This window comes from Salmo salar, chromosome ssa01 (genome assembly GCF_905237065.1).
Source record: "Salmo salar chromosome ssa01, Ssal_v3.1, whole genome shotgun sequence".
Classification (NCBI taxonomy): Eukaryota; Metazoa; Chordata; class Actinopteri; order Salmoniformes; family Salmonidae; genus Salmo; species Salmo salar.
The window spans coordinates 90,700,412-90,714,331 of NC_059442.1; the positions used below are offsets into that span (position 1 = coordinate 90,700,412).

The following is a 13,920-nucleotide window of genomic DNA, read 5'->3' on the forward strand; positions in this document are numbered from 1 at the left end:
CAGCAGGGACTAGTCTACTGTTACTAGTAGAGACTCAATACAGTAGATCAACCTGGTTACCCAGCAGGGACTAGTCTACTGTTACTACTACTAGTAGAGACTCAATACAGTAGATCAACCTGGTTACCCAGCAGGGACTAGTCTACTGTTACTACTACTAGTAGAGACTCAATACAGTAGATCAACCTGGTTACCCAGCAGGGACTAGTCTACTGTTACTACTACTAGTAGAGACTCAATACAGTAGATCAACCTGGTTACCCAGCAGGGACTAGTCTACTGTTACTACTACTAGTAGAGACTCACTACAGTAGATCAACCTGGTTACCCAGCAGGGACTAGTCTACTGTTACTACTACTAGTAGAGACTCAATACAGTAGATCAACCTGGTTACCCAGCAGGGACTAGTCTACTGTTACTACTACTAGTAGAGACTCAATACAGTAGATCAACCTGGTTACCCAGCAGGGACTAGTCTACTGTTACTACTACTAGTAGAGACTCAATACAGTAGATCAACCTGGTTACCCAGCAGGGACTAGTCTACTGTTACTACTACTAGTAGAGACTCAATACAGTAGATCAACCTGGTTACCCAGCAGGGACTAGTCTACTGTTACTACTACTAGTAGAGACTCAATGTCTTTAAGTTATATATCCCCATAGAGTCAATTGACGCACCGTAACAACAAAAAAAAGCCATGAAAATCTGTAAATATAAACTCAAGTTCTGTTGTTTTTCTCTAAGTCCCCCAAAAGTGTCACGGGACTCGTCTGAAGGTAACCGGTACTGGTTTTTAAAAAAGTATGAAGGTAGTTTTTACCCCAAAAAAGGGTTAAATATATATTTCCTGAGCTTTCTTATATCTCCTAGATTTAGGACAAACACTTCAAAACCTTGTTTCTTATTATTTATTTGACTATGTTTTGCTATTTGAATGCGTTATTCAATGTGTTTCTATGGGCTATAGTAGTAAAGGCCAAAATCTGTGCACTAGGAGTTCTGGTACTGTTGTTCTGCTCTGTACATGACAGACTGTCTGTTCAACTCAGAGCAGAGACATGTCTGGTGTGAACAGAGCACAGATAACGGCACAGTCCAGCCCCTCTCTGAATGAACCCATGACTAGCATAGAAAATGAACTATAAAACCATTTACTACCTATTGTGGAAATAATATCCTTTCTCTGGCTCTTTTTCGTAAATAATTCCAGATTGTTTGGGGATAAGAAGTTGTGTGTCGAAATCCTGCATGGAGCCTTCGCCGTGCGCTGCCACTAAGAGCGCACCAGCTGTCAGGAAGGAGGAAGTAAATATGGCTCTTCGGTCCCTTTGTGAGAGCGGTCAGGCAGCAGTTCATGTGTGTGCGCCACTCATTACAGAAGCTTTGGTCATTTTCTATGTGCTTAGACTATAAAAGTTAGATCGCCTGTTTTATCATTCTACTCCCAATGTGTTTGGAACCGGTTGGGGCCGTTCAAACTTTGGCTCTTATGATTTACTAGAAACATTGTGGAGGACCGAGCACGCCCCCATTCTCATTGACAGGGCTGTAGTGGAGCAGGTTGAGAGCTTCAAGTTCCTTGGTGTCCACATCAACAACAAACTACAATCGTCCAAACACACCAAGACAGTTGTGAAGAGGGCACGACAAAGCCTATTCCCCCTCAGGAAACTAAAAAGATTTGGTATGGGTCCTCAAAAGGTTCTACAGCTGCAACATCGAGAGCATCCTGACTGGTTGTATCATTGCCTGGTACGGAAATTGCTCGGCCTCTGACCACAAGGCACTACAGAGGGTAGTGTGTACGGCCCAGTACATCACTGGGGCTAAGCTGCCTGCCATCCAGAACCTCTACACCTGGCGGTGTCAGAGGAAGGCCCTAAAAATTGTCAAAGACCCCAGCCACTCCAGTCATAGACTGTTCTCTCTACCGCCGCATGGCAAGCAGTACCGGAGTGCCAAGTCTAGGACAAAAAGGCTTCTCAACAGTTTTTACCCCCAAGCCATAAGACTCCTGAACAGGTAATCAAATGGCTACCCAGACTATTTGCATTGTGTGCACCCCCCAACCCCTCTTTTACGCTGATGCTACTCTCTTTATCATATATGCATAGTCACTTTAACTATATCTACATACTACCTCAATCAGCCTGACTAACCGGTGTCTGTATGTGGCCTCGCTACTGTATATAGCCTGTCTTTTTACTGTTGTTTTATTTCTTTACTTACCTATTGTTCACCCAATAAATGTTTTGCACTATTGGTTAGAGCCTGTAAGTAAGCATTTCACTGTAAGGTCTACACCTGTTGTATTCGGCGCACGTGACAAATAAACTTTGATTTGTCAAACAAACATGTGTATTGGACGGACAGACGAGTTCAACTCCAAGCCGGAAGTCAACCACTAAAACAGATTGCGCGCGAAGGCGATAGTCTCCTTTTCCCTCTCTCGCTTTACACTGAAGCCGACTCGCTCTTCTTGCGGTACGCACCCTTTGATGTTCAGTGCTGCTGGACAATTATTGCCCTGCAGTATGTATTTTGACATTTGTGTTCAGGGGAGTGTGCATTATTTTTGGATTGTAATTTGGCCTAGGAGACTTGGGACGTTTTTTTTTAATTTTTTTTTATTGGTCCACACACAATTTTCCTGGTATTTTAGAAGTGTTCCATCCCAAGAATAAATAATTTTTCCTCCAGGGCACTTGGCATTTCCCACCAAAACGGGAAGCATCATTCAAACACAGGAGGTTGGTGGCACCATAATTGGGGAGGACGGGCTTGTGGTAATGGCTGGAGTGGAATGTTATCAAACACATGGTTTCCTTGTGTTTGATGCCATTCCATTTGCTCCGTTCAAGCCATTATAATGAGCCATCCTCCCCTCAGCAGCCTCCACTGCGTGATTCAAAAGCATTTAAATATTGTATGTCTGGATATGATTAGAGCTTTGATCAGCATGAACATTCAAACCTGATACTACCTCAGGCTGAGGAGCCCTACATTAACTAACCTGATACTACCTCAGGCTGAGGAGCCCTACATTAACAACATTTAATGAGCCCAAGCCCAAATGATTGTGCCATTATCCAATACATATATGATCTAGGCTACTGCAAATTACGCGCGACAGAAAAACAAAAGCCCATAGATATAGCTAACTATATGATCTGTTGGGTAAATAAATGAAACTACCTCCAGTTGGCTAATCTTTGAGTGTGAACTGTATTACTGTACTGTATTATATGGACTGGAATTACACACATCATTCCAATCATGATAAAGCAGAAGAGAACGTGATTTTGGTGCAGCACATGCAGCCTACAAAGTTACAAGTATAGGCTATATTTTGAAATATCATAGTGCCTATTTGTATAATTAGTAGACTGACGCATATTAACTCAAAAAATAAAACGTCCCTTTTTTAGTACACTGTCTTTCAAAGATAATCCAAATAACTTAACAGATCTTCATTGTAAAAAGGGTTTAAACACAGTTTCCCATGCCTGTTCAATGAACCATAAACAATTAATGAACATACACCTGTGGAACGGTCGTTAAGACACTAACAGCTTACAGACGGTAGGCAATTAAGGTCACAGTTATGAAAACTTAGGACAATAAAGAGGCCTTTCTACTGACTCTGAAAAACACCAAAAGATAGCTGCCCATGGTCCCTGCTCATCTGCGTGAACATGCCTTAGGCATGCTGCAAGGAGGCATGAGGTCTGCAGCTGTGGCCAGGGAAATACATTGCAATGTCCATACTATGAGACACCTAAGACAGCGCGACAGGGAGACAGGATGGACAGCTGATCGTCCTCGCAGTGGCAGACCACGTGTAACACCTGCACAGGATCGGTACATCCGAACATCACACCTGCGGGACAGGTACAGGATGGCAACAACTGCCCGAGTTACACCAGGAACGCACAATCCCTCCATCAGTGCTCAGACTGGAGAGGCCGGACTGAGGGCTTGTAGGCCTGTTGTAAGGCAGGTCCTCACCAGACATCACCGGCAACAACGTCATCACCGGCAACAAACCCACCGTCGCTGGACTCTTCTCTGTGCTCTTCACTGACAAGTCGCGGTTTTGTCTCACCAGGGGTCGGATTTGCATTTATTGTCAAAGGAATGAGCGTTACACCGAGGCCTGTACTCTGGAGCGGGATCGATTTGGAGGTGGAGGGTCCGTCATGGTCTGGGGCGGTGTGTCACAGCGTCATCGGACTGAGCTTGTTGTCATTGCAGGCAATCTCAACCCCCCCAAGTCAATACTTTGTAGAGCCACCTTTTGCAGCTATTACAGCTGCATGTCCGTGACTTTTGGTGGGCTGCCCTCTCTTGGCAGGTTTGTTGTGGTGCCATATTATTTCCATGTATTTAATGGTGCTCTGTGGGATGTTCAAAGTTTCTGATTAAAAAAAATGATAACCCAACCCTGATCTGTACTTCTCCACAACTTTGTCCCTGACCTGTTTGGAGAGCCCCTTGGTCTTCATGGTGGTGCCCTTGGTCTTCTTAGTGGTGTTGCAGACTCTGGGGCCTTTCAGAACAGATGTGTATATATACACTGCGATCATGTGACACTTAAATAAAGTCCACCTGTGTGCAATCTAATTAACTATGTGACATTTGAAGGTAATTGGTTGCACCAGATCTTATTTAGGGGCTTCATAGCAAAGGGGGTGAATATACACTGCTCAAAAAAATAAAGGGAACACTTAAACAACACAATGTAACTCCAAGTCAATCACACTTCTGTGAAATCAAACTGTCCACTTAGGAAGCAACACTGATTGACAATACATTTCACATGCTGTTGTGCAAATGGAATAGACAACAGGTGGAAATTATAGGCAATTAGCAAGACACCCTCAATAAAGGAGTGGTTCTGCAGGTGGGGACCACAGACCACTTCTCAGTTCCTATGCTTCCTGGCTGATGTTTTGGTCACTTTTGAATGCTGGCGGTGCTTTCACTCTAGTGGTAGCATGAGACGGAGTCTACAACCCACACAAGTGGCTCAGGAAGTGCAGCTCATCCAGGATGGCACATCAATGCGAGCTGTGGCAAGAAGGTTTGCTGTGTCTGTCAGCGTAGTGTCCAGAGCATGGAGGCGCTACCAGGAGACAGGCCAGTACATCAGGAGATGTGGAGGAGGCCATAAGAGGGCAATAACCCAGCAGCAGGACCGCTACCTCCGCCTTTGTGCAAGGAGGAGCAGGAGAAGCACTGCCAGAGCCCTGCAAAATGACCTCCAGCAGGCCACAAATGTGCATGTGTCTGCTCAAACGGTCAGAAACAGACTCCATGAGGGTGGTATGAGGGCCCGACGTCCACAGGTGGGGCTTGTGCTTACAGCCCAACACCGTGCAGGAAGTTTGGCATTTGCCAGAGAACACCAAGATTGGCAAATCGCCACTGGCGCCCTGTGCTCTTCACAGATGAAAGCAGGTTCACACTGAGCACGTGACAGAGTCTGGAGACGCCGTGGAGAACGTTCTGCTGCCTGCAACATCCTCCAGCATGACCGGTTTGGCGGTGGGTCAGTCATGGTGTGGGGTGGCATTTCTTTGGGGGGGGCCGCACAGCCCTCCATGTGCTCGCCAGAGGTAGCCTGACTGCCATTAGGTACCGAGATGAGATCCTCAGACCCCTTGTGAGACCATATGCTGGTGCGGTTGGCCCTGGGTTCCTCCTAATGCAAGACAATGCTAGACCTCATGTTGCTGGAGTGTGTCAGCAGTTCCTGCAAGAGGAAGGCATTGATGCTATGGACTGGCCCGCCCGTTCCCCAGACCTGAATCCAATTGAGCACATCATGTCTCGCTCCATCCACCAACGCCACGTTGCACCACAGACTGTCCAGGAGTTGGTGGATGCTTTAGTCCAGGTCTGGGAGGAGATCCCTCAGGAGACCATCCGCCACCTCATCAGGAGCATGCCCAGGCGTTGTAGGGAGGTCATACAGGCACGTGGAGGCCACACACACTACTGAGCCTCATTTTGACTTGTTTTAAGGACATTACATCAAAGTTGGATCAGCCTGTAGTGTGGTTTTCCACTTTAATTTTGGAGTGTGACTCCAAATCCAGACCTCCATGGGTTGATAAATTGGATTTCCATTGATTATTTTTGTGTGATTTTGTTGTCAGCACATTCAACTATGTAAAGAAAAAAGTATTTAAGATTATTTATTTCATTCAGATCTAGGATGTGTTGTTTAAGTGTTCCCTTTTTTGAGCAGTATATATGCACAAACCACTCTTTTTTTTTTAAAACAAGTTAGCTTTTTCATTTCACTTCACCCATTTGGACTATTTTGTGTATTTCCATTACATGAAATCCACTTAAATTACAGGTTGTAATGCAATAAAATAGGACAAATACCAAGGGGGATTAATACTTTTGCAAGGCACTGTAATAAGGCTTATACTGCATTGAATGTATTACCTGAAAGAGGGAAGCTAGGAAATGTAGAGTTTATGGTGAGAGAGAGACTGCTCACACATGCACCGCTTTTAAAGCAACGATATTCAAGTGATAGGCTGTTTAAAAAAATAAAAAATAAAAAAAACTCTGCAGCGGCAATAAAAAAGGCAGATGGAGATGCGCATTGGGTCTTTATATTACTGTAGCATAGGCAACAAATGTAGGCCTTCATGTCACAAGAAAAAAAAAGTGACCATGATGAGATGATAGGTCTACATGCATGGTGAACTGCACTCCATACTGAGATGGGCTGTCTGTCCCCACCCTGAGCATTGATTCATCATGCAGAGGCTGTAGAGAAGTCAGATTTAGACATTGCATAGGCTATAATTGAACAGTTCTATTTCTCGCCATACTGTTTATATAAATAATTTATTAGAATTTACCGGTTTCTCGCAGTTACTTATCCCGGGAAAAGGTAGTGGTTTTGGGCTGTAAATCTCAGTAACCAGGTTCCCGCTATTCAACACACACACACCCTCCACACACCCACTTCCCCTCCACACACACCCACTCCCCCTCTGGGAATGAATACAGATATTGCAAATCTTATAATGTTGATGACTGGGTTCTTTAATATCTGTTGCCTCTAATTGCTGTAATCATTATTATTGGTTGGGTTACCCGTGCTGTGACTAGTGGTTATATGGTGTGTCTTATCCTTCCTCTCCACTGGCCAACAGACTACACTCTAGGCAGTCTCTTCTGCTGATGTGTGTTTGGTAGCAGTGCTCTCTCCTACTCCTTTCATATCAGCTGTGTAAATACCTGCCTGGCGCCACAACAAAAATCTTTCCCCCTCTCTAACAGCACTACAGTAGTCTCATCCAATGCTGGTGTATTTCATACATCTTTTTGCTTACATGGCCGCCTGGACGGATGTTCTGGTGGCTAAATACATTTACATTACATTTACGTCATTTAGCAGACACTCTTATCCAGAGCGACTTACAAATTGGTGCATTCACCTTATGATATCCAGTGGAACAACCACTTTACAATAGTGCATCTAAATCATTTAAGGGGGGGGTTAGAAGGATTACTTTATCCTATCCTAGGTATTGTTCAGTCCACATGTGAACTTTTGACCCTGGACAGATGGCAATGGTCTCCAATCAATATCAGGAAGTATTCATTAGTGATAATTGAATAACAAGGCTGAGGGTGTCATAGACCCACTGTGGTCAAAACGCTGCTACACAAACACATATGAACTAATCTAAAACAGTGAGCGGACATTCACCATCTGTAAGTCCCAAATGGCACCCTATACAGTGCACTACATTTGACCAGGGCTCATTTGAATAACAAGGCTGAGGGTGACTGACCCACATCAGTCAAAACACTGCTACATTAAAACACATATGTACTAATGTAAAATAGTGAACAGACATTCACTATCTGTAAGTCCCAAATGACACCCTATTCCCTATATAGTATACGACTATGGGCCCTGGTCAAAAGTACCATTTGGGAGGTAGACAGTGTTGAATGCTGAGGATCAGACCTGTTGACTGGAACACCCCAGGGTTACAGCCACAGTACCGCGAGGCAAACGCCTCCATCATCCGGTCAATCTTCTGAGCCTCACCAGGTAGACGAAAACTCCACAGGAACTGCCTGCAACAGACAGAGCAGAAACATTGACACTTTGCACCTCATTGGACACAATTGTCAATATCAGTATTGAGTGTGTACCATATAGAAGTATAAACGTCTCCATCAGTTCCTTAGAAAGACAGTTTTGTTCAGTTTGTTCCCTGTTAGATGAGAGAAACACATAGCTCACCTTAAGGCCTGGACGAGGTTGAGGTCAGCAAACTCATGAAGCTCTACGAACGCCTGTAGTACATTGAGGTTAAACTCATCTCTGGGGACACAAGGACATGTAAACTCATCAGGAAATGATTTTTCCTCAAGGCATTTTTCCAGAGCAAGGAATGGGAATATATCAAGGGAATATAAAAAGTGTCCTGGAGAAGAGATGGAATAGTTGCACACACAGGTTGGACCCAGAAGGGGAAAACAATATTTCCACTGTGAATGTTCTTTTGTCCAAGCAGATGCTTTTTCCTTTGAATTCCAGACATATGTCTGCCTTCATTGACATACAAAGCAGCGCTGCAAGAGTCTGGAAGCAATCTAATAGCTGGCCTACTGAAATGGATCCCAATACCTCGAGGTGCTGGCCTACTGAAGTGGATCCCAAAACCTCGAGGTGCTGGCCTACTGAAATGGATCCCAATACCTTGACGTGCTGGCTTACTGAAATGGATCCCGATACCTTGAGGCACCCTGGACCATGCCAGCACATTTGATTGATGAAAAACAAGACACAGAATCTAGACACAGGAGCCTTCTGTGAGAGATTTGTTGCAGCACCAAAGGGGAGATTGAGAGAAAGTCAACATCACCTGTGGCCAGTGGTTCTCTGATGTTGTTTATGTAACATCCATTTGAATGTTCGAGCTTGAACACTCATATATGCTGCTGATGATTTTGTACGTTTGCCCACTGACAAAGAAATGATCAGTCTATAATTTTAATGTTTAGGTTTATTTGAACAGTGAGAGACAGAATAACAACAAAAAATCCAGAAAAACACGTCAAAAATGTTATAAAATGATTTGCATTTTAATGAGGGAAACATGTATTTGACCCCCTCTCAATCAGAAAGATTTCTGGCTCCCAGGTGTCTTTTATACAGGTAACGAGCTGAGATTAGGAGAACACTCTTAAAGGGAGTGCTCCTAATCTCAGTTTGTTACCTGTATAAAAAAGACACCTATCCACAAAAGCAATCAATCAAATCAGATTCCAAACTCTCCACCATGGCCAAGACCAAAGATTTCTCCAAGGATGTCAGGGACAAGACTGTAGACCTACACAAGGCTGGAATGGGCTACAAGACCATCGCCAAGCAGCTTGGTGAGAAGGTGACAACAGTTGGTGCGATTATTCGCAAATGGAAGAAACACAAAAGAACTGTCAATCTCCCTCGGCCTGGGGCTCCATGCAAGCTCTCACCTCGTGGAGTTGCAATGATCATCAGAACGGTGAGGAATCAGCCCAGAACTACACGGGAGGATCTTGTCAATGATCTCAAGGCAGCTGGGACCATAGTCACCAAGAAAACAATTGGTAACACACTACGCCGTGAAGGACTGAAATCCTGCAGCGCCCGCAAGGTCCCCTGCTCAAGAAAGCACATATACATGCCCGTCTGAAGTTTGAAGTTTGAATCATTTAGATGTTCATTGGCAGAGGACAACTGGGTGAAAGTGTTGTGGTCAGATGCGACCAAAATGGAGCTCTTTGGCATCAACTCAACGTGTTTGGAGGAGGAGGAATGCTGCCTATGACCCCAAGAACACCATCCCCACCGTCAAACATGGAGGTGGAAACATTATGCTTTGGGGGGGGGGGGGGGGTTTCTGCTAAGGGGACAGGACAACTTCACCGCATCAAAAGGGACGATGGGCGGGGCCATGTACTGTCAAATCTTGGCTGAGAACCACCTTCCCTCAGCCAGGGCATTGAAAATGGGTTGTGGATGGGTATTCCAGCATGACAATGACCCAAAACACACAGCCAAGGCAACAAAGGAGTGGCTCAAGAAGAAGCACATTAAGGTCCTGGAGTGGCCTAGCCAGTCTCCAGACCTTAATCCCATAGAAAACCTGTGGAGGGAGCTGAAGGTTCGAGTTGCCAAACGTCAGCCTCAAAACCTTAATGACTTGGAGAAGATCTGCAAAGAGGAGTGGGACAAAATCCCTCCTGAGATGTGTGCAAACCTGGTGGCCAACTACAAGAAACGTCTGACCTCTGTGATTGCCAACAAGGGTTTTGTTTTGCAGAGGGGTCAAATACTTATTTCCCTCATTAAAATGCAAATCATTTTATAACATTTTTAACATGCATGGGATCAAATACTTTTTCCCCCTCACTGTGTGCACACACACACACACACACCTCAAACTTCAGAAGGAAACCAAACAAAGTTACGTAAATAGAGAGAAATACCTAAGTAAGAATCTCTTCTAAAGAACCGATCATACTAATAAAAACTGTTTTATTATTGATGTACTACAGAATTGTCAATATCTCACTTCAAACATTCATCTGAGAAAACCCAAACTTCTATTGTATCAACAGGAGTTAAGAAAAGCGTGTAAATCAGGACAAGATTACTAAAACATTGATCAAAGACCCCATCTGATTGTGTCATTCAAGACAGACTCGCCCACTCCCTTGCGGAAAAAACATTTGAAATTCACGTTTCACATGACAACATGCAAAAGCAACATGTGATAACATGAAACTACACGTGAAAACGTTAACTCGTGAAATAAATTTGACAACCTGGGGATGCAAAATAAAAAATGTTCACACTTAAAACAGAGTCCGATGTTCACGTGTGAGAGTCCGATGTTCACGTGTGAGAGTCCGATGTTCACGTGTGAGAGTCCGATGTTCACGTGTGAGAGTCCGATGTTCACGTGTGAGAGTCCGATGTTCACGTGTGAGAGTCCGATGTTCACGTGTGAGAGTCCGATGTTCACGTGTGAGAGTCCGATGTTCACGTGTGAGAGTCCGATGTTCACGTGTGAGAGTCCGATGTTCACGTGTGAGAGTCCGATGTTCACGTGTGAGAGTCCGATGTTCACGTGTGAGAGTCCGATGTTCACGTGTGAGAGTCCGATGTTCACGTGTGAGAGTCCGATGTTCACGTGTGAGAGTCCGATGTTCACGTGTGAGAGTCCGATGTTCACGTGTGAGAGTCCGATGTTCACGTGTGAGAGTCCGATGTTCACGTGTGAAAATCCAATTTCACATGTGAATCTTCAATGTGAGGTGAAAACATGTTATTGTCCTCACATGTGAAACTAAATTTAATACACGTGATTATATTTAATTAGCATTGTCATGTGTTTTTTTGGAAGGGAATAAATGAAGGGAAGCGGAATGCTGTGTAAAATAAAATCTTTAATGAGATGATTACAGTTAAAATATGTATGCTTATCTTTCTGCTGCACCACAAAGTCTGTAGTATTCTCAGAAGTCCCCTACACAGTCATGACCTATAGTACATCTCTACACTGAGCAACAGAGTGCCATCTGACTGCTATTTTACTTATCAGTTAATCTGATTATTCTCTCAACATTGATATAATTTACTTATTTCATCAATTTGAGGGTTTTCTGTATAGTTGTCTAATGTTGGTGGGGCATATTATTCTGTTTTAATGATACTCCTGTATCACTATGATAAATATAGTTTTTCTTCAGAGTATTTTCAACAACGCTGAGATTTACTTTGAAGTCCAAAGTGTAGGAATACAGGTGAAAATCAGTTAACACAGACAATGTGGCGTAGCAGGAAGATCAGAATGTCGTGAACCAAGAGGTTGTGGGTTCAAATCCCAGGTGACGACATGTTGAATAATAGTTACTGTATAATCATATGGTAACGTGTCAAATACAGTGCGTTCGGAAAGCATTCAGACCCCTTGACTTTTTCCACATTGTTACATTACAGCCTTATTCTAAAATTGATTAGAATTGTTTCCCCCCCTCAATCTACACACAATACCCCATAATGACCAAGCAAAAAACAGGTTTAGAAATGTTTCTAATTTATTACAAATTAAAACTGAAATATCACATTTACACAAGTATTCAGACCCTTTACTCAGTACTTTGTTGAAGCACCTTTGGCAGCAATTACAGCCTCGAGTCTTCTTGGGTATAACGCTACAAGCTTGGCATACCTGTATCTGGGGAGTTTCTTCCACTCTCCTCTGCAGATCCTCTCAAGCTCTGTCAGGTTGGATGGGGAGCGTCACTGCACAGCTATTTTCAGGTCACTCCAGAGATGTTTGATCGGGTTCAAGTCAGGGCTCTGGCTGGGCCACTCAAGCACATTCAGAGACTTATCCCAAAGCCACTCCTGCGTTGTCTTGGCTGTGTACTTAGGATCGTTGTCCTGTTGGAAAGTGAACCGTCGCCCCAGTCTGAGGTCCTGAGCAGGTTTTCATCAAGGATCTCTCTGTACTTTGCTCCGTTCATCTTTCCCTTGATCCTGACTAGTCTCCCAGTCCCTGCTGCTAAAAAACATCCCCACAGCATAATGCTGCCACCACCATGCTTCACTGTAGGGATGGTGCCAGGTTTCCTCCAGATGTTACGCTTGGCATTCAGGCCAAAGAGTTCAATCTTGGTTTCAACAGACCAGATAATATTGTTTCTCATGGTCTGAGAGTCCTTTAGGTGCCTTTTGGCAAACTCCAAGCGGGCTGTCATGTGCCTTTTCCTGAGGAGCGGCTTCCGTCTGGCCACTCTACCATAAAGGCCTGATTGGCGGAGTACTGCAAAGATGGTTGTCATTCTGGAAGGTTCTCCCACAAAGGAACTCTGTCAGAGTGACTGTCGGGTTCTTGGTCACCTCCCTGACCAAGGCCCATTCTCCCCCGACTGCGCAGTCCGGCCAGGCGGCCAGCTCTAGGAAGAGTCTTGGTGGTTATAAAACTTATTCCATTTAAGAATGATGGAGGCCACTGTTTTCTTGGGGACCTTCAATGCTGCAGAATTTTTGGGGTACCCTTCCCCAGATCTGTGCCGTGACACAATACTGTCTCGGAGCTCTATGGACAATTCCTTCGACCTTGTGGCTCGGTTTTCGTTCTGACATGCACTGTCAACTGTATGAACTTATATAGACAGGTTTGTGCCTTTGCAGATCATGTCCAATCAATTTAATTTACCACAAGTTGTAGAAACATCAAGGATGATCAATGGAAACAGGATGCATGTGAGCGCAATTTTGAGTCTCATAACAAATGGTCTGAATACTTAAATACGTAAATTCTAAAAACCTGTTTCCGTTATTATGGGGTATTGTGTGTAGGGAGGGAAAAAAGTTATTTAATCAATTTTAGAATAAGGCTGTAACGTAACAAAATGTGAAAAAAGTCTCAAGGTTTGAATACTTTCCGAATACACTGTATGTAATACTGCGACTATTTTGTGATGTTCCGTTGACATCCTATCCACTGTTCAGGGAATCACCATTAATCCACGTGATAAATTATGTGATCACGTGAAAATCCACATATGAAATACCATGTGAAATGTTCCAAAACCACATGGTTTTACATGTGCAAAATCCGTTACCTTCCATAAGGGCTCATCTCGCTCACACATCTGTAATTACAATGTGTGTAATGATGAGTTTACGGGAGGATCTGAAACCTAATTAGGACAAATAGTAGTATAGCCACCCCACCTGTGTTTACAGTTATTTCCAGTGAGTGGGCTGGCTCTTTGAGCATTCTCTCTGGGCTTAGCGCCTGGAAAGTATGGGGATCATACATTTAACCTGCAGACTCAATATTTTTGACTGACTCAAACACACGCA

The 13,920-nt window shown here is 44.0% G+C and overlaps 1 protein-coding gene across 2 annotated transcripts in view; it reads right to left on the reverse strand.

Annotated features, from left to right (window-relative positions):
• LOC106609966 (cytohesin-3) overlaps positions 1–13,920 on the reverse strand; it is a 58,951-nt gene that overhangs the window by 15,618 nt on the left and 29,413 nt on the right. For both annotated transcript variants that reach the window (XM_014209044.2, XM_014209051.2), the window contains exons 6-7: positions 8,293–8,373; positions 8,011–8,123 (exon numbers count right to left, since the gene is read on the reverse strand). In XM_014209044.2, coding sequence (XP_014064519.1) covers positions 8,011–8,123; positions 8,293–8,373 — 194 coding nt within the window. The remainder of the gene's footprint in view (positions 1–8,010; positions 8,124–8,292; positions 8,374–13,920) is intronic.